The sequence below is a fragment of the Larimichthys crocea genome, unplaced genomic scaffold (genome assembly GCF_000972845.2).
Source record: "Larimichthys crocea isolate SSNF unplaced genomic scaffold, L_crocea_2.0 scaffold234, whole genome shotgun sequence".
NCBI lineage: Eukaryota > Metazoa > Chordata > Actinopteri > Sciaenidae > Larimichthys > Larimichthys crocea.
The window spans coordinates 237,002-263,901 of NW_020853101.1; the positions used below are offsets into that span (position 1 = coordinate 237,002).

Below are 26,900 nucleotides of genomic sequence, written 5' to 3' on the forward strand. Positions count from 1 at the left end.
TTTGATTGATCTTTTTTTTGATCATTAATTCAATTTGGTAATCAAATTTAGAAGCAAAGATAAATCTGAAAGCTTTGCTTTCAAATTGAATGAAATAATGACCAATCAATATAAAATCAATAAAGATTGCGGAAAACAAAAAGTCACTCCCTGATCATTATTGTCTGTCATTAGCCTCATCATGTGTTATTCTTCACTAAAGTCACTAGTTCTGCCTTTTAAAGGAAGTCTTTCCTTGCCACTGTTGCTAAGTGCTTGCTCATGGTGGGAATTGTTGGAGTCTAGACCTGCTCTATATAAAAAGCATCATCAGATAACTTCTGTTATGGTTTAACGCTATAGAAATAAAACTGAACTGAAAAAATATTGAATGTATTGACGGAAGCAGATGAAAAGAACACCACCTGCTTGTAAACCTTTCACCGTGTTCTAAGATTCCTCTGTGTTCCGTCATTACACTAAGTGTGAAGTAAAAGAGCTAAGTGCTGTAAATACACTTGGTTCAGAGTGAGCAGCCACGTCACTGACATTTCGATTTTCACACTTATATGGACAATTGTGGATAATTAAGATTAGAGCAATGATGTCCTTTATGGAGATAATGCAGCCTGACCGGTTCGGCCTGGAAGCCGATGAAACAGGCGCCGCTCTTACTTACTGGTTCTGTACTTTATCTGATGTGGTTTGTCTGTTATCGAACTGTTCTTCTTCACAGCTGTCTCTCCTCACACACTGTGCAGTTCACCTCTTATGTGTCATGCATTAATAATGAGTTTTATTCAAAAGGTATAAAGTGACAAAGAAGTCATCTTTTTTTCCATTTTCATGAAGACTTGTGCTAAAAGAGAGCCTGGTAACTTCTCTGAAGAAATATCACAAAGGATGAGTCACAGTAACTTTTCAGTTCACCTTCAATGTTTGCTGTCCTCAATCCACCAGTTTCTGCTTCATTTTCTCAATGTCAGCGTACTTCTCAAAGGATTTACGGAATGGAATGACATTTCCTAAATCTGCACAGCAGAGAGGTGTTTGTATTGGGCCACCCACTCAAGACTCCATTGCACTGAAGCAGTTACTATATGGTACACCTTCCAACAAGCCACAAGTTAGCATGGTCCTCCTCCTCCTCCAACCTGAACAGAAGGTCATTTGTCAGGGCTTCACGTAAAAGAATGAGTATTTTGATGTGAGCTCAGTGGTATTGTACTAAATGCATAAAACATTAAACGTCTAGTGTACTGAATAAAGAGTACTTAGACTGTTAGATAAGTAGGTTAGGCAGAGCAGAGAACCAAGAGCATACTGTCTGCATGAAACATCTCTTACCTCTCCTGCCAGTGATTTGAAGAGCTTCTTCTCTGTTTTACTGAGTGGTTTTAAAGGCATCTTGACCCGCTCTGCTCATCAGCATCAACTGCAGAGGGAAAAAGAAAGGTTCAAATAGAGTTCAGAAAGACGGATGGAAAGAAAAGAAGGAGCATGTAACAAGATTCAGTGCTGAATTCAAATCCACAACATGACATCACAATGTGTCTCGCATTCTATAAATATCAATATATCTGTGCATATTTTATATTGTGTACAAGCCAGAACATGTCAGAATGTCTTAAAGTGACCCTGTCTCTAAAAGAACTACAACCTGCAGTATCCCTGCTTTCCACTGGGTGCCGCTAGTCAATCAATCATTACAAAGTGTGGCGATGATGTCACAGTGTCACAGAAGGACTTTTTTTTCTTTGTCAGTTGAGAACAAGAACAATTTGAATTGTAGATATAAAAATGTGGTAATCAGACATGAGACAGACAGAATGTCACAGGAGCTGACTAAGAATTCAAGATTCACAACTTCTCTCCTATTTATTGTTTTAGTCAGTCGTCAGTGTACTGACTGTATTTATGATGTCTGTGAAGGCTTCCTAGGTCTGCAAGTAATCTGAGATGATTTCACACATCACAAAGAACTGTCGTTATCAAGGAGAATTCAGTCCTGCAATCTACCCTGAGTGGACACACACACACACACACACACACACACACACACACACACAGTGTATTTACAGCCCAGCATGTGCATCCAGCTTGAACTCTTGTGACCTTTATCAAGCTGAGCAGCAGTCTGCCAGCACAGCACCACAGCAGATCACGGAGAGCCAGCCTCTTTCAGGAGAATGTATGTTATTCTGGTCCAACACTGACGCATTGTTAACACCCATCTCATTCTTACCCCATATGGGCAAGCAGGTAGGATTTAGTGGTATGTATTATGGTGGCCACAAAATGCATGGAAAATATGAAATTCCAATGTTTAGGTCTGGACTACTGTACAAACATGGCAGACTCCGTAGAAGAGAACCCTTGGCATGATTGACAGAAAGATTATACACTGATGGAAATATAGTTATGAATATTATATTCTATTTCTGACATATTCAGTAAATAAATCCCACTACATCTGACACACTGCACTTTTAAAGTGTGAGAAGTTTGGAAAAAGTCAAAGAAACTAAAGTAATCCATCCATCCATGTTCTTTCACTTATCGTGGCCGGGTGGAGGTGGCAGCAGGCTTAGCCGCCATGATAAGAGCTGTTTGAGTTCTCTTACCCCCAAACCACACTAGACGCGTGCCTGCCATGTCGCAGCTGTGACCCTGTTTTGGTCATACCCCACAGGGAGCGTTTCAGAAGCGTTTATCCCTCCAGACTTTGTTCACTTGCTCAGATTTGGTCATTTTTTATGTGCTTCTAAACATGCTTCTACGTGTGGAAATATGCTTCTACATGTGTGGTATATGTGATTGCACACACAGGTGTGTGTGTGTGTGTGTGTGTGTGTGTGTGTGTGTGTGTGTGTGTGTGTATGTATTATTTATTTATTTTTATAATTTTTTTAATCTATTTTTCTTTTAAACCTGTCACATTTTTGTGACATAAAAGGTAGGATGAAGAAGTAATCACACAGACATTATATTATGGAGAGTATTCTATTATTTAAGGATGGTGATTCCTCATGTGACAATGGACAATACAGTACAGTGTACAGTGGACACTGGACAAACTTCTATGCTGAAGTTTTACTTCATATACACCAATGCTGCTTTGGGCCCCTTATTTTGTTTTGTTGTTGTTACTGTCTGGTAATCTGGCCCACAGCCTCTCTAATTTGTTTTATGCTTGGAAGTTGTTTTTATTTGTATTGTAAATCAAAATAATAAAACTATGTATTCAACACGGAGCGAGCAGAGGCCCGCTTCTGGGACGCTTCTGAACCGGACCACGGCGGAGCCGGTGGGGTTTAAAACATTGACTAAAATGTATGTTATGCCATGTATCACTGCGGCAACCACGACGCAGACACAACGCTGCGTGCCCAGTGGAATTTAGGGGTAACTGCTAAGGAAAGAAGCTTCAATGCTTCCTTTCTTATCTCCTTTAGCATAGGATACACCGGACCATCCTTTACGAAACCAAAAGGAGGAAATGCCATCCCACAATTCCTTGCGGCAGCGACAAAACAAAAAAAAAAAAAAAAAAACAACACACTGTTCGGTCATTCACAACCAGATATTAAAACATCAGTGTATTTAAACAGTGTGGTAGAAGAAGTGGGAAGTGGCTTTGAGGAGGGAAGGATTCACTGCAAGTGATTCATCCGTGCTTTGCAATGAGCATTTCAAGCAGGACGGTTTTGATAGTACAGGTCAGATTGTTCGACTCAGAGATGGTGTTATTCCATTCAGCTTCCAAAGAGTAGGTGTTTCAAAAGGCTATTAACATTCATAAATGTAAATATTCAATTATCAATCACAGGACATGTTTGGATACTTATCCCTGTATACTATATTTCTTTCAAGTATTACGCTTTTTCATATTAGCCGGAAAAGGGCAGGACTACTACGGCTCCAGAAGAGCTGAAGAGAGCCCTTCTGTGGCCTCTTAGAAGGCCCCAAAAACCGCAACCTCACACCCACAACCTCAGCCTAATGATGTGAGTATTTCTATTTTAAACATCATACCATAATGGTCCTGGACATATTCAAATCTCACTTATTTGCTGAAACTTATATTAAACACACTGGATGTAGGATTCAGTTTCCCGCATCCAGTGACCTGTAAGAAAGTATTTGTAATGATGGACGCATGCCACATGCTGAAGCTGGCACGTAATATGTTGCAGGTAAATGATGATCGTTGTGATAAATTGGAGGTACATCAATCATCTCAATGATGTGCCAAAAAAGATGGACTGCATGCTGCCAATAAAATTACAGACATACATGTCTACTTTGAGAACCACAAGATGAGGGTGTCCATGGCTGTGCAAACACTGAGTCGCTCCATGTCAGTACAAGGAGGGATCTTGAGTACTCTCAGTTTAAAAACTGAGGCAATGACTGGATTTATTGAGGTAATATGATTAGTGATTATAGAACCAAGTACATGTTTAGTAAGAATCAGTCACTGCTCAAACAAGTACAAACAGCAAAATGTTGATCATTGCTGTGTATCTTAGTAGAAAGCAGGCTTATGGAGAAAAGGAAGTCAAATACTTGCATGTTTACACATTGAACATACAGCTCGAAATAAGTACTTTGTTTTCTTTATATTTTGAATAGATGAGTATTGATTTCAACTATCTGATACCTAATGAAACCCTGTAATGACAGTGATTTAGTTGCAGATATTTCTTTATAGATGACTGACAGACTGTTTGATACCATGAATGGACGCAATCCTCGTGCCAAAAGATTCAAAGCTCCCTTGGGTGCTTTGAATTGGATGGAAAGGAAAGCATTTTTGTCAAGAGCCAGGGAGTACTGTTCTCTTATGCATCAAGGTCCTAAGATGCTCCGTTCTCTGTATCAGGTTAGGACTTTGCAGTTAATTCAGAACGCTGCTGCACGTGTTCTGACAGGAACCAGGATCAGAGATCACATCCCTCCCATTTTGGCTTCCTTGCATTGGCTACCTATTAAATCTAGAATAGAATTTAAAATTCTTCTCCTTACATATATATAAGGATAATATATATATATAATATATATATAAAATGATATATATAATATATAAATATAATATAGATATATATATTATATATATATAATTATATATATATATATAAATATTATAATATTAGGCTGTCAATCGATGAAAAAAAATAACTAATTAATCGCAAAAAATTTCTGTAATTAATCGCGATTATGCGCGATTAATCTATCAATAATGTATCAATATTAAATGCATTTTTCTGAGACTGAAGCTTATAATGAATATTTATTATTGTAAAATGATCAAATTAATGTAGAATAAACTCAGATAAAGTATATGAAATTCATTCATGTTATTGGCTTAAGGTGCACATATGCACAGTGCAAACAGAAAAAACCCAGAATGAGGAAATATACTGAGGAGTGCCACACCCTGTAGTGGAACTGGGTGTTTGCTTTGAGGTGATATGTTAAAGTCGTGTTACTTCTGTGGAATTTAAATTCGGCTTTGCAAACTGTGCAAATTGCCTTGTTTTTGTCCAACGAGCCGTCGGGCAACTTTTTAAAATGAAATGTTCCCCCTAAAAGTCCTTCCTTCCATCTTTACACCACAGACTCTCCTTTAGTTAGTAGGATAGATCAAGACATATATACACAGACTCTCCTTTAGTTAGGATAGATCATAGACATATATACATAGACTCTCCTTTAGTTAGGATAGATCATAGACATATATGCACAGACTCTCCTTTAGTTAGGATAGATCATAGACATATATGCACAGACTCTCCTTTAGTTAGGATAGGTCATAGACACATATACATAGACTCTCCTTTAGTTAGGATAGATCATAGACATATATACACAGACGCCTCACTGAGCAGGTTGGTCCGTTGCTGCGATACGTTAACGTGTCCGCCATATTGGATGTGGCAGATCTGCCCGTAAACTAAAACAAGCAGGGCCGGTTTTAGCTATGGGCAATGTGGGCGACCGCCCAGGGCGCAGTCTCCGTGAGGGCTTTAAGTTAATGCCTCTTATACACCCATTCACACACACACACTAATATATCTGGGAAACAAAGCTCTACTTTGCCACATCCAAAATGGCGGCCGCCACCGGAAGTAAACAAAACCGCGTTAATTGCGTTAATTTTTTTTAACGCGTTAATTCTTTAAAATTAATCGACAAAATTAACGCGTTAATTTTGACAGCACTATATATATATCTATATATATATCTGACACACATACATATCGCAGGATCGATAAAATTGCTCAGCCTCAGTACACAGCTTCCTCAGTGACAGACACTGTGACATCCTCCACACGGGAGCCCCACAAGGTTGTGTCCTGAGCCCTTTCCTGTTTACCCTTTACACCAATGCCTGTACCAGCCCCTCACCTGTCACTACATACATCAAATACTCTGCTGACACTCAATGACAGTAACTCTGCTCTAGGTTATCAAAACAATCATCTGAAACTGAATGTTGAGAAACTGATCATCAATACTTTCAGCACTCACAGCTCAGCTCACAGCCCCACATGCATCAATAATGAACCATTGAGATGGTGGAATGTATCAAATACCTCGGACTTACCCTGGACAATAATCAACACACCACTGACATCCACAAACACTGCTTACAAAAACTCTCTGCCATCTGCAAACTCAATGCACTTTCTGTTGTCCCCCACCTTCTGTTACTGCTGTACAAAAGTACATTCTCCTGTACTGTTCATCCTGCTCCAATAAGAACAGTAGAAGATTACACTACAGTAGAAACATTGCAGTTCAACATGGTGGACTCTACTTGTAGCAACTTTATTCTATGAACTTGACCAAACGAAGACGCTTATGTTCTCTCACTCTCAGGTCTGCCTGCATGACTTCTAACTCAACATCATAAGAGCAGTCCTAAACAGAGTTATGAATATCAGATTTCTGCCATATTCTGCCAATCACACAGATACACTGCACCTTGAAATGATTACTAAAGAATGTATAATAACAGTGTGAGCTGGGGTAGGTTCATGGTGATCTGTGTGTCCTCTTCCAGCTCTGGCGCAGCATGTGGACTTTCTCTCCTCACAGTGACCCAGAGGACAAACCATCTTCCTGAAGTGAAGGCTGCTGGAGGAGCAGAGAGCTGAGCTTCCTGCTGCTGCACTCCATCACTGTGTCAGACACACATGTGCATGCTCTCTGTGTTCAGTCACTGTGTTCGTGTTCTGACGCAGACTGCCTCATCACAGCTCTCTGACCTGTTCCACGGTCACGGTCACACCGCTGCACTTCCTGCTCTGTGAGCTGCTCCGCGGCGGAGACAAGCGGCTACGCCGCTGAAGGACACCGGGGGGAGAGGCACCTACCTTGGACAGTTCCAAGAGTTTGTGCAGCCTCTCCGGAGTCTCAGCCGGTTCAACAAACAGCGACAAAACGCGCCAGTTTCACGGTCCTGACGAGAACAAGGTCCGCCGCCTGCAGCTGTCACATGCTCCGGGAAGCACCGGGTCCGGTAGCTTCCAGCTTATCTCCTCACACTTTTCCGCATCTTCCTTATTTTAATTACCGGATCCTGAGTGCTGGTGCATGCACGGGGTTCCGCTGTTAAGGCGCATGCGCGGCTCAGGTCTGTCTTGTGGTGGGCTGAAGCGAATGCTGCCTTCAGGTCATGTCGGAAATAAGGCAGAGCAAAAACAGTGAGATCAGCCGGTCAGAGAGGTCAGACAACTGCATCAGTGTTACTGTCTTACAAATGAAGATGGAGTTTGAACAGAAAACAAACAAACTATATAACTGCCTCATATAAACTTTTACAACTGTTTTAGAGGAAGTTTGAAATATTGTTAACCACTCATGATTCACAGCTCTTAAAGACAGCAAAACTTTCAAATTTCACTTATATTCCTCAGATTTTAGTCATTACAGACAAACCTTTTTAGGTAATATTTTCAGATCAGATCAATCATTTTTATTAAATATTATTATTAAAGAGTTTTAGAGAACACCACAGCACAGAGACAGCACTGGTCGAAGCACTGAATGATATTAGGATTAATAACAACTCCAACAAATTCTCTGTTTTGGTTCTACTTGATCTTATTGCTGCCTTCGAAAGTTGATCATAATATTTTATTAAATAGGCTCGAAAACTGGGTTGGCCTCTCGGGGGTGGCCTTGAATTGGTTCAGGTCATATCTGACAGGGTGGGACTTCACTGTGACACTTCTGTTTAACATTTACATGCTACCACTTGGCAAAATAATTAGAAGCCACATGTGGCATGTCTGGATGGCAAATAACTTTCTGTCTTGGGGTGATTTTGAGACCTGTTGGCTCTGTAGGCAAACAGACCAGAGACCAGGGATCCACAGGCCTCGTGTCTGTGATGACTTTGAGGTGGGACAGCACAAGGTACACAAAGACTTCATCATCACAGAGGTCAGGCTGAGGCTCTATCAACTTGCTTTTTTTTTGCAGGGATGGGGTTGATTTTGGAGGATGGTGAAGGTGTCTTGAAGCAGACACAGCATTGTTCCAGGTCTGTTTTCAAGGCAGAGCACCTCAAAGAAGTAAATCTTCTTTCTTGGGTGAGAGTTGATTTAAAGGCAATTTAAAGATACATGAAGTCATGAGAGAATGGTGTCACCTGTCAGATGACCCAGTAGACTGTATTAGTATGTCCATCCAATGTTTGGTACATTTGGCTGTGTATTCATAACTGACACACAGTCTGTTAAAGTGGAAAGAAATCCTTCATCTTTAACTCCTTCATCTTAGTGTAACTTACATTTGGCAACATGTGTTCAGAACGTACATCTAACTTCAAAACACCTGAATTTTATATGCAACAGGCTGTAGCATTACCTGTATCTGTGACTCCAGCAGCAGTAACCAGAGTCTTATTCACACACACACACACACACACACACACACACACACACACACATGCACTGACTTACTGTGTGTGTGGTGTCCATTTACCAGCAGCAGTGAAAAAAACCTTGGCAAGCAGCTAGTGTGTCAAAGCTGAGATGTTAAGCTCACAGTGGATCCACTGCAGGCTCTCTGATGACAGTTTCTCTCATCATGATAACATGATAACTACTGCTAGTTCTATACTGATGTGAAATATTCATGAATATTGTATGTAATCTGATTATCTGATGAATTCCGATTAAGACTATGTATCAATTGTTTCTATTCTTCTCAGTAGACTGATGAAACCCCATTGCATCACTCAGACGTCATCTGGCATATGATATGGGTGTGAATTTGAGTATTTACGTTGTTAAATCTGCTTTGTGTGGTGTAGTATGAACTTATTTTCTGGTACTTTATACAGTAAGCTTGCATCCCACCAACTCGGGTACCCACAGATCCCAGATATACTTTTTGTATTTTAGCATTCCAAATGTCCATGACTTGTCGATCGATGTGTTCGACATCATATATTGTTTTCTGTTTCCAGTCAAAAGCCACCAATTCTGTCTGTGCAGATTTAATAGAGGAAGCTGGGGGGTGTAAGGGCACTCTGTCAGTCATTTTATGCTAAATATGTTGTTAGGATCAGGGGTAACAAAGTGGTGTTTATATTTTACTGCACTGTTCATGAGTTTTGTCTGTTTTCTTACAATGTTACCAGTGTTTCTATAGATCTATCTTCATTGGCTTTAGAACATATGACCATCAGATGGACAACAGTTGAAAATCAGCCATCACTGCCAGACCCTGTGATTGCTCTTCTTATAAATCAGCATGTTCAGTTTAATCACAAGTTTTCTTTTTCCTAGACATGAAAATATCCAAATCATGTGTCATTAGTACCACTTTGAAATTATCAACCATTACTTTTAAAGATTTTTATGGAAAAATATGTGATAAGGTGTTGTATCTACCATTTATAGACTAACCAGCTCTGGACCTCTTCCCACTCTCCCCAATAGTGCTATTTTAACCTGTTTTTATGTTGTATTCTTGTAATTTGATATACTTTTATGGTTCTTTTTGTTTGTTTTATGTTATTTGCTGTCTAATCTCACTATATATATATATATATATAGATGATAATTATATATATATATATATATATATATATATTATATAATATATATATATATACACACATACATATATTACTTCTATGAAGTCATAAAAATATTCCATTCCAGTTATTAACAAATGTACAATTCTGTCACTGGTAGTCTCCAATATTGTCACTAGAATGCTCTATGACATTCTAGTGTGACTTTGGCCTACATTATCAAAAATAATAATCAACTATACCAATGCAAATACTGAGAGGACTGATACATAGAGCAAAGTGCACACAATGTTTAGAAAGTTCTTTGACAGACAAAGCACAAACAGGATTCCTATCTTAATGTTTTTTAACCAGAATAAACAAAATAAACTATGTGAAGATTTTTTTTTTTTTTTTGCATTTGTCCTTCTCTGTCTGCAGCTCAGCTGAGAACTTCTGCTGACTGAGAGTGTATGCCATGTCCTGTTTGGTGTAATCAGTCTGCAGGAGTTTCTTCTGCTGGATCTCGTTTTCAAGGTCACACTGTAAGCTGTTTGCTGTCTGATGTTGACGACATCAGTCTGATACCTTTTGCTGAGCTCCTTGTGTACCCTGGTGACCCTCTCCAGTTCCTTTTGGAGAAGCTGGTTCTTGTCCTTCTCCCGCTGGAGCTCAGTGGTGTCTTTATTCTGTGCCACATCAGGCACATAAGTCACTTGTGGGTGTTTTTTCTTCTCCCATCTGGTGTTAATTCTTACACGAGAGGGAAACTGCTTTGTAGAAAGGCTTCTTGTCCTTCTTCCACCTCTTTGGCCTTTGCTTTGTTTCCTTGCCTCTATTGCTGGATATTTTTTGCAACCCTGTCATCATCTCACCTCAGCCTTGGTCAAGTCCATTTTACCCTGCTGTTCTGGGAAGAGCTGACCTGTAAAGGCTCAGAGGTCCTCTGGTAACAGCTTGAGTTCCTCGCTTTATCAAAGAAATGCAGTTGCAATTTGGCTCTGATGCACAGATGTAGTATGTATCAGTGGTCTGCCTTTTGTAGATTTTCTTTTCGTTAGTTCTTTACCGTGGTGTCACCTGTTGAAAGGTTGAAATGATCTGACTGTCTGATTTGTGTCTGACTTATACAGAGCTGGCAGAACATTCCACACGGAGTGGAACTTTTTGTTTGTTTTGAAGTAGAAGTTCCATTTTACCTTGTTCTGCATGTTATGTTCAAAGTCACAATCTATGATTATAATGTTAACACAATGGCTTCCCAGGAGGAGTGTCTTTATTGATGATTAGTTGAGGAATCATAAAGTGCACCTTCTCAAATGTTAAATGAAGATATGGAAAATAAATAAAATAGAGGTACACAGGCATCAAAACATGAGAATAATCAAGTTATGATCACACATGGCAGCAATGGCAAGAACAGCAGAACACCAAACAATGTTGAATAACAATTATAACAATAATGATCACTTGCTGAATCAAACACTGACCTGCTGTGTGTTTACAACATGGATGTATACAGTGCATAATGGTTGTACAGCAATACCAAATCAATGACCATTTGTAATAGTAAATTGTCATGATTTGGTTTAAGGGTATGTTGAACACTTCACTACAAATCAATGTGACTCATCAAATCAATACAGCAATAATTCAATTCAATTCAATTTTATTTGTATAGCCCAAAGTCACAAAGTACATTTGCCTCTGAGGGCTTTACAATCTGTACAGGGAGTGACACCCTCTGTCCTTAGACCCTCCGAGTGAGGAAAAACTTGCCCACAAAAAACCTTTAACAGGGAAAAAAGGTGGAAGAAACCTCAGGAAGATTCACAGAGGAGGGATCCCTCTCCCAGGACGGACAGACGTGCAATAGATATCACATGTACAGGAGACTGCACAAAAGTGTTAAATTGTTAATGTCAGAAATTTATTCACTAAATGTATTCATTTTAATTTTTACTGCTTAACTTACAAAAACTGAGACTTAGACAGACTTTATTGTCATTCAACTGTACATTTACAATGTACATTTGAGCGAAATTACATTGCATAGGCTCAGCATAAAAGCAGAAGACAAGGTAATAACAGTATAGATATAAAGTATATCAAATAGAAAATAGAATAAAAGAAAAAAGAAACAGAACAAAATAGTGACTTTTTCCACAGCAATGTAGCAGCATAGAGTAAGAGTTATCAGTGTAATAGAGTTTCCAGTATCAATGCAAAGTGACTACTGTTGTGTGTGTGGGAGGGGGTTATTGGAAGTTTAGCAGTCTTATGGTGTGGGGGATGAAGCTGTTGTAGAATCTGGCTGTTCTGCTTTTGATGCTGCAGAGCCTCTTACCAGAGGGCAAACAGTTCATGGTAGGGGTGGGAGGGGTCTTTGGTGATTGTCTGAGCCCTGGTAGCCAGCATCTGTGAGCAGTGTTGTGGATGGAAGGAAGTGCAGTCCTGATAAAATAGGGTTTTGCTACCAATACAAATCACGCTTTTCTTTTCTGGGCAAAAGACCACTGTGGACTTACCTTGCAAGAAACCATAACACTAACCGAGTCATTACTGTATAATCATGACAAGTCCTCTAATCTGAATAAGGTACATTTTTTAACTTATTTTTTTATTAAATGTATATAAAAGTCATAAAGTACATTTGCCTCGGAGGGCTTTACATGCATATAACATACACACAACTTCTATCTTCAGTCTACCTTGTCACGACATAATTCTTACTGCTTCTACTACAGCAACATGTAGCATTGGGACTGGGACTTAGTATGAACTGTACTACAGTAATTATAAAAAATAATTACAATAATGAAAAGAAGAAAAAATTAGCTAATTAGAGTTCTGACATTGCCTGTATTATTGGTGAGCATCTTTCAGCATCTAACTGCTACTATGAACTGTCAGGCCCAGAACAAAGCGGCAGACTCAGTCGCAGAATTGGCAGGTTTGGAAGAAGCTTTATTAGTTCCCGAGCTGCTGTACACAGTCTACAAAATTTACAACAAAAATGGCTACTCTAACCAGCACTGTAACTATAACTAAATCCTCAGCTACACTCTCTCTGAAAATCGAAAACACTGAACTAGAAAGAAAAACGCTTCACCAAAAAGGGAAGGAACGATCTAATAAAGTTTATCAAACAAAAACACTCTCTCAAAAATGAGGAGGAAACAGAACTATCTATATCTTATGGCCTAATCTCCTAAACTGGCTGGAAACAAAAAGCAATCCCGGAGGATGAAAAACTTTATCAAAAGGAAAGAAACAATCAAACAGAAAACGATCCCGTAGGACGAAAACAGGCTACAAAAAACTCTTTCTACTCTTAAACTTAGGGCTAAGAAACTTATAAATCAAGGACACATGGAACAGGCTTGGAGGCAATGGAAAGGCTTGGGTGCAACGACAAAAGAACGAAGACACGGGACAAGGGGAAACACAGACTATATATACACACATGAGGGAAATGGGGAACAGGTGGAAACAATCAGGGCAGGGAAGACAATCAGACTGGTGACACATGAGGAAGGGCAAGTGACCTGAAACGAGAGGAGAATAACCTTTCAAAATAAAAAAGGAAATGACAAGACATAACAAAAACCCAGCTTGACCTCACCGCGGTGTGACATGAACATGTAATCATGTTATGTGCTCATTGAAAGATAAACAGATAAATGGCATCACAAATCGTCACAGGTCCTCAGCTCATAATTGAAGTTTGAAAGTTTCAGACCAAGAATGAGCTGAGAGGAATTTGTTGGATTTATGGAAGCTGTAAAGAACAGGATGTCTCACAACAAAAAAAGTTACAGACGTTTCAAATGTATTTGCCCAGATTAAAGTTAGTTGACAGCTGACCTGCTGAAACTCATGTCTCACTCACTCAAGTCCACTGGGCTATGGTCATTTAATATAATTTCATCTTATAATAACTGGTCACTTATGGATGAAGTATTCAGATCCTTTATTAAAGTAATACAAATATACTCTATTACAAGTAAAAATCCTGTTTGAAATATCAGCAAAACGTTTCAAAAAGTGATTTAAAATCTTTTAAATCCTGTTGATCCACACTGACCTATGATTAGGTAAACAGTGTCTCTGTCATTCGTACGTCTGTTCTCACACTATGTAACTTTGGGAGAAGTACGTAAGGCTTTACGGCACTAAGTCACACACCACCAACTATTTGACTGATTTTGGTGAAACTGGATCATATTTGTGGATGTTTTCTGGTTTTCCCTCTGATGTCCTCCGGCCTCTCTGCCTCAACTCTCTGTTAAAACTGCTGTTAACTGTAGCTGCTGTTAGCTCATGTTAGCTCAGTTTGTTAGCTGCTGTTAGCTCAGTTTGTTAGCCGGGCTGCAGGGAACGTGAACTCAGAGGACTGGGGGAGTGTTAGTGTTTGTACCAGGAGGATGCAGGAGGGAAACCTTGATGTCAGATGATCCTGCATGAATCTCTGCCACACTGCCACAATCAGATGATCTGATGGTCACTGTGACCTGCAGAACTTCTTTTTTAAAGGTGTGAAACAGACACTTGGGCTTGCAGAGTCAGTCTGATCCATCCATTTTCAGATCCAGCAGTCAAACCATATGCTGTTAACTCCCCTCCTCCTCAGTGCGCCTGCGCGCCGATCGCTCTCCACTCCCTCCCTCCCTCCGTCGGTGTTGCTCCGTTCTCTACCTGACAGCTCATCGCAAGACATGCACGGAACCAAGCCCGGGGCTTCTCACGAGCAGACATAAAGGGGCCGGGGCTGTGCAGGTCTGAGGATCGGGGGGTCTGGGCTGGATACAGACCGGCTGTGTTGTCCTGAGCATCCCGCTGCACACCGCGGCATGGAGCGCTCCTGATCCCGACAGGACGCCCGGAGAGCACAGCCATTCTTCTGTCGTCACATCTCGGATCTGTTTGGATATCTGGAGGCCTGACTATGTCTGCGAGAGAGAAGGGGACCCTGACCAAAGACAGTGTCAGCCTGCTGCCCTGTTTCTATTTTGTAGAGGTGGGTGATGCTTCTCATTCAGAGCCGCTGTGTATCACTACACCTCACAGTGAGGATGTGGTCTGATGTGGTCCAGTATACTGAAGATCATGTTCTCATGACGATCAGCTTCATAAGACTGATCATTTTTAATATGTAGGTCAGAAAGATTCAAACGCAACACTCTACTCAGCACATGAAATGAGCATAAGAGCGTCTTGATATTCGTCCAATAGGAGCCTGTGTTATAGATCACATCATCCCTCTGTTACATGTTCAGTCATATTCACAATGTGAAGAAATTTATGGATTTAAAATATTATAAAAATCCATAGCTGGTTTGCATTATGCTGCTTTTATTGCCATCTTTATTTTTACCCGTTAAAAGGGGTTTTCCTCACTAAGGACAGAGGGTGTCACTCCCTGTACAGATTGTACAGGGAGAGGCAAATGTACTTTGTGACTTTGGGCTATACAAATAAAATCTGATTTGATTTGATTTGATTTGATTTGTGTCCCAGAACACCTGAGATGACCTGTCCTGCAGTAAAATACTGTGTGCATGGACCAACATGTGACATGTACTCAGACTCTGAACACAATGAATGAAGTGCACATGGACACACACACTCTGTGCCTTATTGTCTTCTCTTAATTCACTTTCCAATCAAACACATGTATTACATCATATTTACAGCACAGCACTCTACACTCTGAAAATGGCTGCAGCGTCGACAGATGAATTTACACATTAGCAGACAGTATGTGCAGTGTAAGGCATAATGCAAACAAACAAGACAATCAGAATGGCAGCATTACAGCGTCAAGTCGTTTTAAATGTGGCCTCTGTGTGTGTGGTGACGGGTCGTGCAGCTGACCCCAACCCCCCACCACTGCTGTGCACTTTATGCATGCTCTACTTCACCACTGGCCTGTGGTTCTCCTATCAGACTGGCATCGTGTTGTAGAGTTAACACTGTGTGATGGATGCTCTTGGGATGACGACATCGTTCCCATGGATTTCTTTCACAGTGGTGACTCGGACAGGGGATTCCCTTCCCTTGATTTAGTTCTTTGGAATCTTTCATTCACTCTCACCCAAAATTATAATGAACAAGAAATGTTTGCCTGGAGCTTTTCAAATCAAATCAAATAAAAGTGCAGTTCACTGAAGGATCACCTGCTGTCTATTTTTACAAACCACAGGAAGCATTTTAAGTAGGTCAATGCTGAAAGTTAATTTAGCGCTTCACTCAAGCTCATTCCCTGAGTGTGTGTGTCAGGGGCTGGTTTGCAGAGAGCTGAGGTGGTGGTCCGTTAAGCTCAATCCCATCCTGATCTCCTGTCAGCCGTGACTGCTATGTCCCACAGTAGATGTGCAGAGGAGATCAGAGCATGCCAGTCAAGATGTGTCCCTCTTCCCCGAAGAGATTTACCTCTGCAATCAGAACTCATTCACAGCCTCATGAATTCTTAAAGTCCCCATCAAGTCAAAATAGATCTTTAAGTGTTTTTTTGCCATCTGTCCTCCATCCAGACAGCGTCTGACATAGACAAGGGCGGCTAATCAGCATGGCAGCTAATGCCATCAGTGTATGAATGTGTGTGAATGGGTGAATGAGATATGTAGTGTAAAAGAGCTTGTGGTCAGTGGTCAGAAGACTAGAAAGGTGCTATATAACTACAGTCCATTTACGTTAGATTTAGCCTAACTTTTCCGAAAGTAGCTAACTGTTATTTAACTGCTGTTAACTGGATCTGCCGTTAGGTGACAGAACCAGGCTCAGCAGCTGGACCAGACTGGGTTCGAGCACAGCCTCTGAGACCAACAGGGAAACACACTAACAGTGCTATTGGCTACTGTAAACATCTGCAACAGGGGCTGCTGTGGCTCGGAGTAGAGCGGGTCGTCCACCAATCAGATGATTGGCAGTTCGATGTGGATGTCGATGTGTGCTTGGGCAAGATACTGAACCCCAAATTGCTCCCGAAGCTCGTTAGTTAGCTCCTCACTGCCATCAGTGTGTGAATGTGTGTGAATGGGTGATGAGAGATATGAGATATGTACTGTAAAGAGCTTTGAGTGGTCGGAGCACTAGAAAGGAGATATATAAGTACAGTCCATTTACCATTTCCATTTATCTCACACCAGACCTTGATTTAAAAATGACTATTCCAAAATAAGTTAGCTCTCTTTTCTCCATTCACATTCCACATCCATTGCCAGTTGCACACCCGATGTGATTTCTTAAGTCAAGTAGTTCACCTTCTTTCATTGTGTTTGAGAAAGAAGACCTGGATGACAGTTTGCATCTGATATTTTGTTCAAAGATGAAAATAGGTCTCTTGTTGTGTCAGTGCTGCACTCACTTCATGTGTAATGGATGAAAGAGACAGGAAAGATTCCCATGTACATCACCAGACACCCAAGAAGGTTGAATGGTGCAGATTTGGTCATGTGAGGTTTAAAATATTGTCCATCAAAGTGAAATCTTTAGCTAACTTTGACTGACATTTATGTTTGGTTGTCACCTGTACTTTGACACGCCAAAATTGAGACATCAGAGTTTTTAGAAAAGTAACAGTTTCCTTCTGGAACATAGATATGAGTACCTGTAGCTGCAGAATCACTGAAGCAAGTCAAACATGTAAACTACAAAGTGTGACTGCAAAAGAGTGAAGTTTACTGGAACAAGGAGTTTTACTGTGTAAACAGAACCGAGCAGTTGATGTTATAGTGATGTCATCAGGGTTGACTCAGCTGATAGCTTGGAGATGACGGATTCTTTACAGAACTCCTTTGTTACGGTGGTGTTCTGTGTGACACATATGGACTTTTAAATAGAACATGATAAAGGCGCACACATAGACATACAAAACACACAAACACACAGATTACACAGCTAGGACAGTATTGAATGTTTCTCTGCCACCAGATAACATTCAGCCAGTCTGTTTTCAGGTCGGCCTTGACCAAGATTAAGGAGTCGAGCACACACACACACACACACACCATGCAGGCTCATGGGAAACACATAAACAATATTACGTTCACGTGACGCTCAGAACACGGACATATGATTATGAGAAAGTACAGGACGGTGATTTTACTATGTAACAGTGATGCGAGAGTGACGTAAAAATTGGTATAAAAGGCTGTGAAAAAGAAAAGTAAAGGTTCGTTCGGATTCGCAAGCAGCTGTCTCTGTGTTGTTATTTCATTACGTTTTGGAAGTTTTCTCCACAACATTACCAGGCAGGGAGGATATGTTGGTCTTTGCTGCATTGAGTTTGAACGTTCTCTTTGTTTTCCAGCTTTGTGCGGCTGTTGAGCAGCCAGAAATCACATTCCAACTGAAGGATGAGCTTTTCTCCAGTCCCTCCTCTTCAACCTCTACCTAGTCAGAAATAAGTTAAAGGTTTGGTCTAAACACCCTCTCACTGAAGTCATATGATTATAAAAAGTCCCAATTGGTAGGTATAAGTTTGTGCAGAGGATAGAACAAAACCACGTCATATACCCATGCCCGCTAGAATCAACACGTAAGAACAAAGTGAACTAATATAAGACACTGTAATATAATTACTATAATCCCATTACTGGTGATCAATTATGAACTGGTTTTGTTAGATTGAAATTCCATATGCGGCGTTGAGTAGCAGCTGCAGATATGATCTGTGTGTCTCTGTACCCGGCTGGCTGCTCTGCTTTAGTTTGGACTGAGCAAAGTGCAGTGGGGCTCCACTGTGAAGCCTCAGGCTGCTTCTCCTCCAAAGTGGAACAAATGGAAACATGAGGAGGCTGAACAACTGTTATCTAAAACAGAGCAGAAACAAAAGATTAAATCACATGTATAATTGTAGGGAGGGACGTGGCCATTAGCCTAGATAAAGGACAAAGAGTCAAGACCCCTTCCTCACTAAACGCGTGTGTTAACTTACTTTCTCATACACAACATGGTCTGTCTGTCAGATACAGGAACATGTGTCACACTACATGTTGGTGTATGAAGGTGATTGGCGCAGAATGGACCAGAGACAGACTTCAGACCAGGGCTGCCATGATTAGTCACGATTATGTTGACGAACAAAATCGTTGACAACTAATTTAGCAGTCGACGCATCGTTTTTTTTTTTTTTTTTACTTTGCTTTTCTCTCGAAACTGCGGCTGCAGCTTCCACTGCCGCGTCTGCCTTTCTGTCACATACACACACACACACCCCTACGCACATGCGCAGTAGTGGTAATCTGATTGATGGCTTAAGTATTATCTGTAAACTCACTGATGACTGTCAAACTAATGCAACATGTGTGCCTTAGGTTTGGTTGTATCACATGTTGCTGAAGTGAAACACATCATACTGACAGTTTTAATAATTTGTTTGAGTTATTTATTGGTTATGACGTTTCTATAGACAATTGACACCCAAAGTATTGAGTATTGCTAGAGGTGTACAGGTACATAGACATATAAAGAATAACCAGTTTGGTCAAACAAACACATTCACACAGGAGTCCTATGTAAAACCAAATGTCAACCATGACTTCTTTTTATTTAACTCAACTTCAAGCTCACACTAATTATGTCACTTATTTGAACACAAACCAGGTAGTTTGCTCAACAGTTTAAACTCATAAAATATGAAATATTTCTAAGCAGGTTTTATTTTGAAAGTCTAACTAGATGTTGCACATTGATGTTTATAGCTTGACTGCAGAGCCTTTCACATGCAGAACTGATGCTACGTACAGCATTCTACTCTGAAGCGTAGGGACTCTACCAAAGCTGCTGTATCTGATGAGCTGAGAGTGAAAACATGTTGGAGATGGTTACACAGTGACCTTGCTGTTGTCATACAGTATATACTGATTAGTTAAAGTACATTGTGCATTTGGAGTGTTCAAGGGGAATCTAAAGATTAAATCAATGTTTGTGTATTTTCAATAACTTGTAACTTCTTTGCAAAGAGAAAAAATGTGAAAAACTTTTGATTTTAGACTAAACACACTGAACACATCAAGTGTTGTCATCATATTAACTGTCTTCATAGTGTGATTGGTCATGTACATGTCTGACCTGCTTGAAATCTGCTTTTGTAATGCTTTTTATTTTGAGCTTGGATCCAGAACCTTTAGCATCTTATCAGACTTGGAAAAGCTACACCAGGGCTGGCAGACAAACAGGGGGGAAGAGAGAAAGATAGTCTTTGTGTATGAAAGAATCTGAGGGAGACAAAGAGAATGGAGACACAGAGAGTTGGCTGGCAGTGCGTGTTAGCAGATGTAGGGCAATGGAGCATCTCTGCTGAGCTGAACCCTCCCAGAGGAGCCGAGGCTTTTCAGAGAGAGCGTAAGGGATACTGGGATGCTCTGCTCGGAGCTTTATCTCTGCTGTTCGTACTGTTTGCTCTTTGAGCCTGCAGCAGATTCACTCATCACTGTCAATACAGTCAGCCAGTTAGTTTATAAGGCAGCCTGCTCAACAGCCATTCAGTTAGTGAAGCCAGTCACTAACTAATACTAATAGTAACATTAGTTACACAGAAAGATACAGTATGCAGCACAAGGCAGAGCATATGTTCAACAGTGACAGACAGTCAGAACACAGGACGAGGACTAATTCAACACAGGACTAAGCAGTTAAAATTGTTCTACCTCAGTCGGTTCCACCAGTGCTGTTTACATGTTGATGCACCAATAATAATGGTCCAGTTATGTCATAGTATAACACTGAACTGCTGAACACATACTTTTAAAAATAAGAAATGATCCAGTGCCTCATGAATCATTTGCTTCTTGTGGTTCACACTCAGTAGAACATTTGTACATTTAAAATTACATACTCTCTCTCCACCTATCTCCACTCATTTTGAGTTTAAAGGCTAAATTCCAGCAGACATGGATGCAATGCGTTTCAAACCCCACCACAAGCACTGCTGTTCAGTTCAGAAGCATCCCAGATGCAGCTCTCTGTTCTGCTCTGACGAGAATACTGGGCTGTTCTGTTTTAGATGGTCGCTGTGAGCAGCTAGCATCGGTCTACACAGAACAGCTTGAGCTGGATGGACGTCAGACACAACAACATTGAGAACTCTGTCGATTTTTTCAAAATAAAACACCTTGTGCAAACTTTCATTATAAAAACAGCCAAAAGGAAAACAATTTCATTACTTATGATATTTGCATACATGCCAAGGAAAATGAGAAAATCTGAGCAGGCCAAGTCTCATGGAGGACAGACAAAATCAGCTTTGCGGCCACAACATGGCAGAGACATGCCCGCAGTAATCCTTTTGCCAAACATCAGACAAAACGCACAATAAAAGCTAAGTATATTTTTTTACAGCATTTTCATCATCATATTGTTATCCTCAGCTCTGTGGGTCACTATGAACACGTAGTGAAGAGACTTGAATCACTTCACCGAGAACGTTCAATGACTGTTGGTTCTGTTGGCCCAGCACCCACCAAACATAACTGCAAGCCAAAACCCACTGGAGGCTGTTTTCCATTTTTACACATCTATTATTCAGACTGCACTGTCTCCTTCCTGTTCTCTCATCTCTGTAATCACTGAGGCCCAGCCAGGAGCACATGGGAGCCAGCACAGGGACTGTTGTCAGGAAAACTTTGAGAGGAGTGACATATGGCAGAACCCGAAAAAGACCCAGCTCTTCAGAGAGTGCATCCTCTCTAACACTACCAACAACTGGACAAACTAAATATATCCCACTCAAAAATTGTCACTTGATTCTATGCGAGCAGTACTTATTCTACACTTTTACAGTTATTAAGTTATGAAATCCATTTTTAAAATAAATTTAATCTACTCTTTCACTCTCTTCTGATTGGCTGATTGCTGTTTTATGAGTATGATGATGACGAGGGAGGGGAGTGGTAAGTTGTGACATCACAACCATAACCCTTTATCAGGGGAGGCACCATATATGGTCACTTCCATGGGCTTTTAAAATGGTGCCCACGTCTCTTAATGAAAGAGCAGAATCATGTGACTTTCTCCAGCCAATCAGTGAATGTCTACTTCACAGGTAGCCTTGCTATGGCCTGGATCCCACTCTAACCCTAACCCTAACATTCTTTGCACTGTATCATGTGTGATATTTTGAAATAAGTGTCATAAGTTCTGTAAGACATATTTAAGTAAGATAGCTAGGTAATTGTGTTTACATTGATCTGAACAGCACAAGCAAAAATGATGAGATGAAAAGGTTGTGAAAGGAATGTGTGGAGACACTAAAGCGTATCAAATATGATTAGCTGCTGTTGGCCTGAGCAAATCACGCTGCACTTTCAAAGTAACAGGATGTGACATAAAAAATCTACTTTGATGTCCGCAGAATACAGTATTCCTCCTTGAGCAGCTTCCTCTGCAGAGCATGAGCAGTGCGAGTGTCGACGTCACTGACCTACATTTATCGTTTTCCACAAGCTTAAAGCTGGACGAGGTGAGGAAGGCTGACAGTGAGCCAAGAAAACAGACCTGAGAGGGGGATGATGGGAACTCAGTGGGGGGCCGCATGAGCTGGTTTCAATAAGGAATGCAAGCAGGATGTTTCTTGCCTGCACATTGCTTCAAGCATGCATTTATTCATCCACTCAAGATCCAACACATAACTCACTAGAATTTATGAATGTAACAATAAAAGTCATTTAATCTTAAAGCGGTTTGTTAGATCTCTCTTTACTCTCCTGTCCTTTGTTAGTGTTCGTACATTGTTTTCTGTGGAAAGGATTAGTGTGCTGAGAAGTCCCTCGTCTATTCTCAGTATTCAGTCTTCAGGTCTTCAAATGATGCTCTTTAATCCATCGTAATCAGTGAGATTTGTGGTTTGTGTGCCAAAGTTATAATTCTTACAACTTGCATTATTTCACACCCAATTTTTTGAGTCTATTGTCAACATTTTTGTTTCTTTGTAGCATTTTTAATTTATAGCATACACAAATAGAGCTGAGACCATTAAACAATAAATGGATTGTTCATACCAGATAAAAATATAAACAGCAATTATTATTCAATTTATATTATTGTAGGTCTCTAGGTTAAATTAAGGAAACAATTAGCAGATTATTCAGAGTGAAAGTTAATAGTTGATATTAATAATAAAGTTAAAAGTGAAAATCACTATACACAAACTGTAATGAAAATAAACCATATTCCAAATCAACTGACAAACAACAACAACAACAAAAAAAAACAGAACAGAGTTAAACAGAGTTTAAATGGATCAGATGTTGCTCAGTGCTTAGTCTTTAGGACACAGATGTTAGGATTGGTGACCATGTGGCATTCTAATTATCCAGAGGACTAATATTAATGCAGAAGGATTTTTTTAGTTGATTCAAACAGTCTTCAATGTATAAACAGTAGTCGAGTTGTAAAATGAAACCAGGGGGGATGGTGAAATTTTTCATTTATGTGACATATTTTCCAGCAGGGGGGTCTAGGGGTCCTGCCCCAGAAAATTTTGTATTTCTTAGATGCAATTTCTTGCATTATAGTCAATTTTAGGGTGACTTGCTAGACATGGCAAATCCTAAATCCCATCTGATTCATAGCTTGCATTCTCAGTTGCATGGCCTGCACAAGACAATACTATTTATCGGAAAGAAACAATAACCACTTAACTATGGACATCATGTCATTCACATCTTTTTTAAACATATTTGTAAAAACATTTTAAATATCTTTATTTGTGAATGTGCTCAAATATTTTTTAAACACAACTTTGTGTATGTTTTTAACATCTTTGTGTGTTTTTAAACATATTTAAATACATTTAAACACATTTTTGTTAAAAAACATCTTCACTTAAAAAAACACAATTTAAGGAGGAGGAAAGAAGACTTCGAGTTTTAAGACGACGCGATGTTTGAAACAAGCGGTATTAAAGAATATGAAGCAGCAGGTAGCAGCTAGCGGTGCTGCTAAGGCTAAAACAACACAGAGTGTGGATGATTGACACCTGTCACCTGTCGACCAATCAGAGTCAGGAGAATCTATTAGTACCGCCCACATTCACCTTTGACCCACCAATGACGATCCAGAATGAAGTAAACCCAAAGGTAGTATATCGCAGCAAGAGGTCTCACTTCACTGTCAAAGCCTCTTTGTCTTTATGTAACAACCAGGAGCTTCATGACTGATTCAAACTAAAGCAGAGACATTAGCAGGAGACATTAGCAGGAGACATTAGCAGGAGACATTAGCAGAGACATTAGCAGCGTTTCTTCGCGCTGAAATAGAAGTTTTGACACGAAACAGCAAAGATAAGACATACTGTGTCGTTTTGTGGATTTTTTTTCCCCGCCGCGCCTCCCCTGAAGTCCTCTGGCGCCCCCAAGGGAGGCGCGCCTCACACTTTGAAAACCACTGACATAGGTAATAGACTGATTATCATAAAGCCCCCCGTAAATGTTGAATGGTAATTCTATTTCCAGTGTTAAATATAAGTAATTTTCACATGCATTGATAAAATGCCATAAGGGATGGAAGAAGGGATGACCATTTTAGAAGAGGGATGATGGAAAAGACCATTTTTCCCCCAGGGGAGATGCCCCCCCCCCCTCAACTCGAGTACTGTGTATAAACTTGAACTAGAACTGCACACAAGAGACATGCTGAGCTGATTCATGTTGAGATGTTTCATGTCGATGGAACCAGACACACCCTTTTTGATTCTGAACTCTCAAAAGCTCATGGAGGATGTACTGTTGACTTGTCTTTTATCTCCATCTCAGAGTGCCCTGAGGTTGCTACTAGTGTTGAATCAACTGATTGATAAAACCTCTCTATTTGTCAAAGAGGATGGGAGGAAACTAAGAAGGGAATGATAGAACAGAACAGAAAAAAGGAAGGAAGGAAGTATGCAAACAGAGGCCCCCTGTGTGGTGGTGGTGTGTGTGTGTGTGTGTATAAGTGACTTGAAGAGATGCCCCTGTGTTGGGCTCCTTGTGGGACCTTCCTCCATCACGGTGTTCTACTTAACATGAGCCAAGTGAGCAGCATGCCTGCCGCCATGTACCACTGATCAGGGTATTAAACTGCATGATAAAACCCATGATGCTGTGGGCCACAGAGCAGCTCCCAGTGACGCGTCTCACTGCAGGCCTTTGTGGACACTTTACTGCCTTCAATTACACATCAGCACACACATGCACATCTCTTCTCTGTGCTGCACAGAGTCAGGGGGGTGGTTAGAAAAGATTTGGGAAGGAATTTCAGACACAGCAGGATGTGCATACTTGAGTTTTCATTTCTTTCTTGTTAAGTCTCTCTCTCAGAGCGATTTCACCTGCTCACGTTACCCCCAAGAGATCTGCAGGGTTATTACCAGACTTTTATTGAGTCGTAGGTCTTGTTTATTTGGCTCAGTTGTATCATTTCAGTCCATCTCTCTGCTCATTATATGATGATGGTTTTTCATGAACGGTTAAAACTTCAGTCTTGTTTCTGCAGTATAGAAACATGAGCCATGCTGCCAGTTCATCCCAGTGACCATTCAAAAAGCCAAACATACACTGCTGCTCACTAAATATTGATTAGATTACATTAGATTCGATATAGACCACCAATATAAAGTTTTGATGCAGGCAGTTTTGTACTTAGGGGTGGGTTTGTGCAGTACAGAAGGCTAAGCTCTTGATTTTTTCATTACATCTACATTCTAACCCTCACCTAGGGTCATGTGCTTTGGCTAGTCACTGAAAGAATAAGATCGTGGAAACTAGCGGACGAAAATGACCTTACTTCGTCTAGTGGCCGGGCTCAGCCTTAGAGTTTGGACATCCAGAAGGAGCTTGGAGTAGAGTCACTGCTTCTTTGGCCCATGGGCACCTTCATTAGGAGGCACATCCAACTGGGAGGGCCTCACAGGACAGACCCAGAACCCACTGGAGGGACTGCATAGCCCATCTAGTGTGGGAACACCTCGGCACCCACCAGGCGGAGCTGGAATGGGTTGCTGAGGAGAAGGACATCTGGAGTGCCCTGCTAAACCTGCTGCCACCACGACCCGACCCCAGATGAGCAGTAGAAAATGGATGGATGGATGAAAGTTTTGTATCTTTTTAGATCCTTTATGTGCTTGACATTCTAATATAAAGTCTAGGAATTAAGGCCAGTGATTTTAAGATATTTGTGCATCATCAGAAAAGGAAACACAACAAAGTTGTAATATACAATCTAAAAGCAGCAATGATTAATTGTAAGAGAAGATAGAAGGTCCAGTGTGAGGATAGTGCCATCTATTAGTGAGTATTCAGACTGAATAATAAGCAAACCTCATCCCCACCTTTTAAGTATGTAAGAGAAACTACAGTGGCTGTGAAATTTACAAAAAATAAGAAAGGTCCTATTCATAGCCACTGTTCAGTTTGTCTATTCTGGGCTACTGTAGAAACATGGTGGCTCAATAAAGATCCATATAAAATTCCTATAAGGTAACAAAACTATATTCTATAACTAACTTGCATATAAGTAAACAGCTTTCACATGGATCTTGTCTCTAGTTTTCCTTCTATGTGACATGTTATTTTTTATGGCCTAATGGAAACTCTGAGGAAAAGACTTTTTAAGATTTTTTAAGGAGAACCTTTGAATAAGGAGGACTGGATTCAGAGTATCAAAGTTTAAGTTGAATTTAATATTCTTGTACAAGAAGGAGCATTTAACAGTGCAACACACAAGAGGGTTACAGAGAAAAGGCTCTCCGAGGAGCTCTGTCAGGTGGTTCTTATACAATTCTTTCTCAAAATGGGCTGTCTCGGACATCTTCCCACTAACAATTTCCTTTTTTGGTTTTCCCCTTAGTAATGAACATTATGTTTCTTGTCCAAAATGACACTTCCCTTAATCTGTCTCTCTT

The 26,900-nt window shown here is 40.4% G+C and overlaps 2 protein-coding genes across 3 annotated transcripts in view; one reads left to right on the forward strand and one right to left on the reverse strand.

Moving 5' to 3' along the window:
* The window catches only part of plppr5b (phospholipid phosphatase related 5b), a 132,308-nt gene extending 121,229 nt beyond the window's left edge, over nucleotides 1-11,079 (reverse strand). The window contains exons 1-3 of one of the 2 annotated variants that reach the window (XM_019258425.2): nucleotides 10,604-11,079; nucleotides 7,362-7,654; nucleotides 1,327-1,414 (exon numbers count right to left, since the gene is read on the reverse strand). In XM_019258425.2, coding sequence (XP_019113970.1) covers nucleotides 1,327-1,386 — 60 coding nt within the window. In that variant the 5' untranslated portion in view covers nucleotides 1,387-1,414; nucleotides 7,362-7,654; nucleotides 10,604-11,079. Of the gene's footprint in view, nucleotides 1-1,326; nucleotides 1,415-7,361; nucleotides 7,655-10,603 lie in introns of those variants that run through there. The other variant, XM_019258426.2, reaches the window with a different exon arrangement.
* Nucleotides 11,080-14,464: 3,385 nt separating this feature from the next.
* Nucleotides 14,465-26,900, forward strand: part of plppr4b (phospholipid phosphatase related 4b) — a 37,224-nt gene continuing 24,788 nt past the window's right edge. The window contains exon 1 of the mRNA XM_019258419.2: nucleotides 14,465-15,035. Within this exon, the coding sequence (XP_019113964.1) occupies nucleotides 14,964-15,035 (72 nt within the window). The 5' untranslated portion in view covers nucleotides 14,465-14,963. The remainder of the gene's footprint in view (nucleotides 15,036-26,900) is intronic.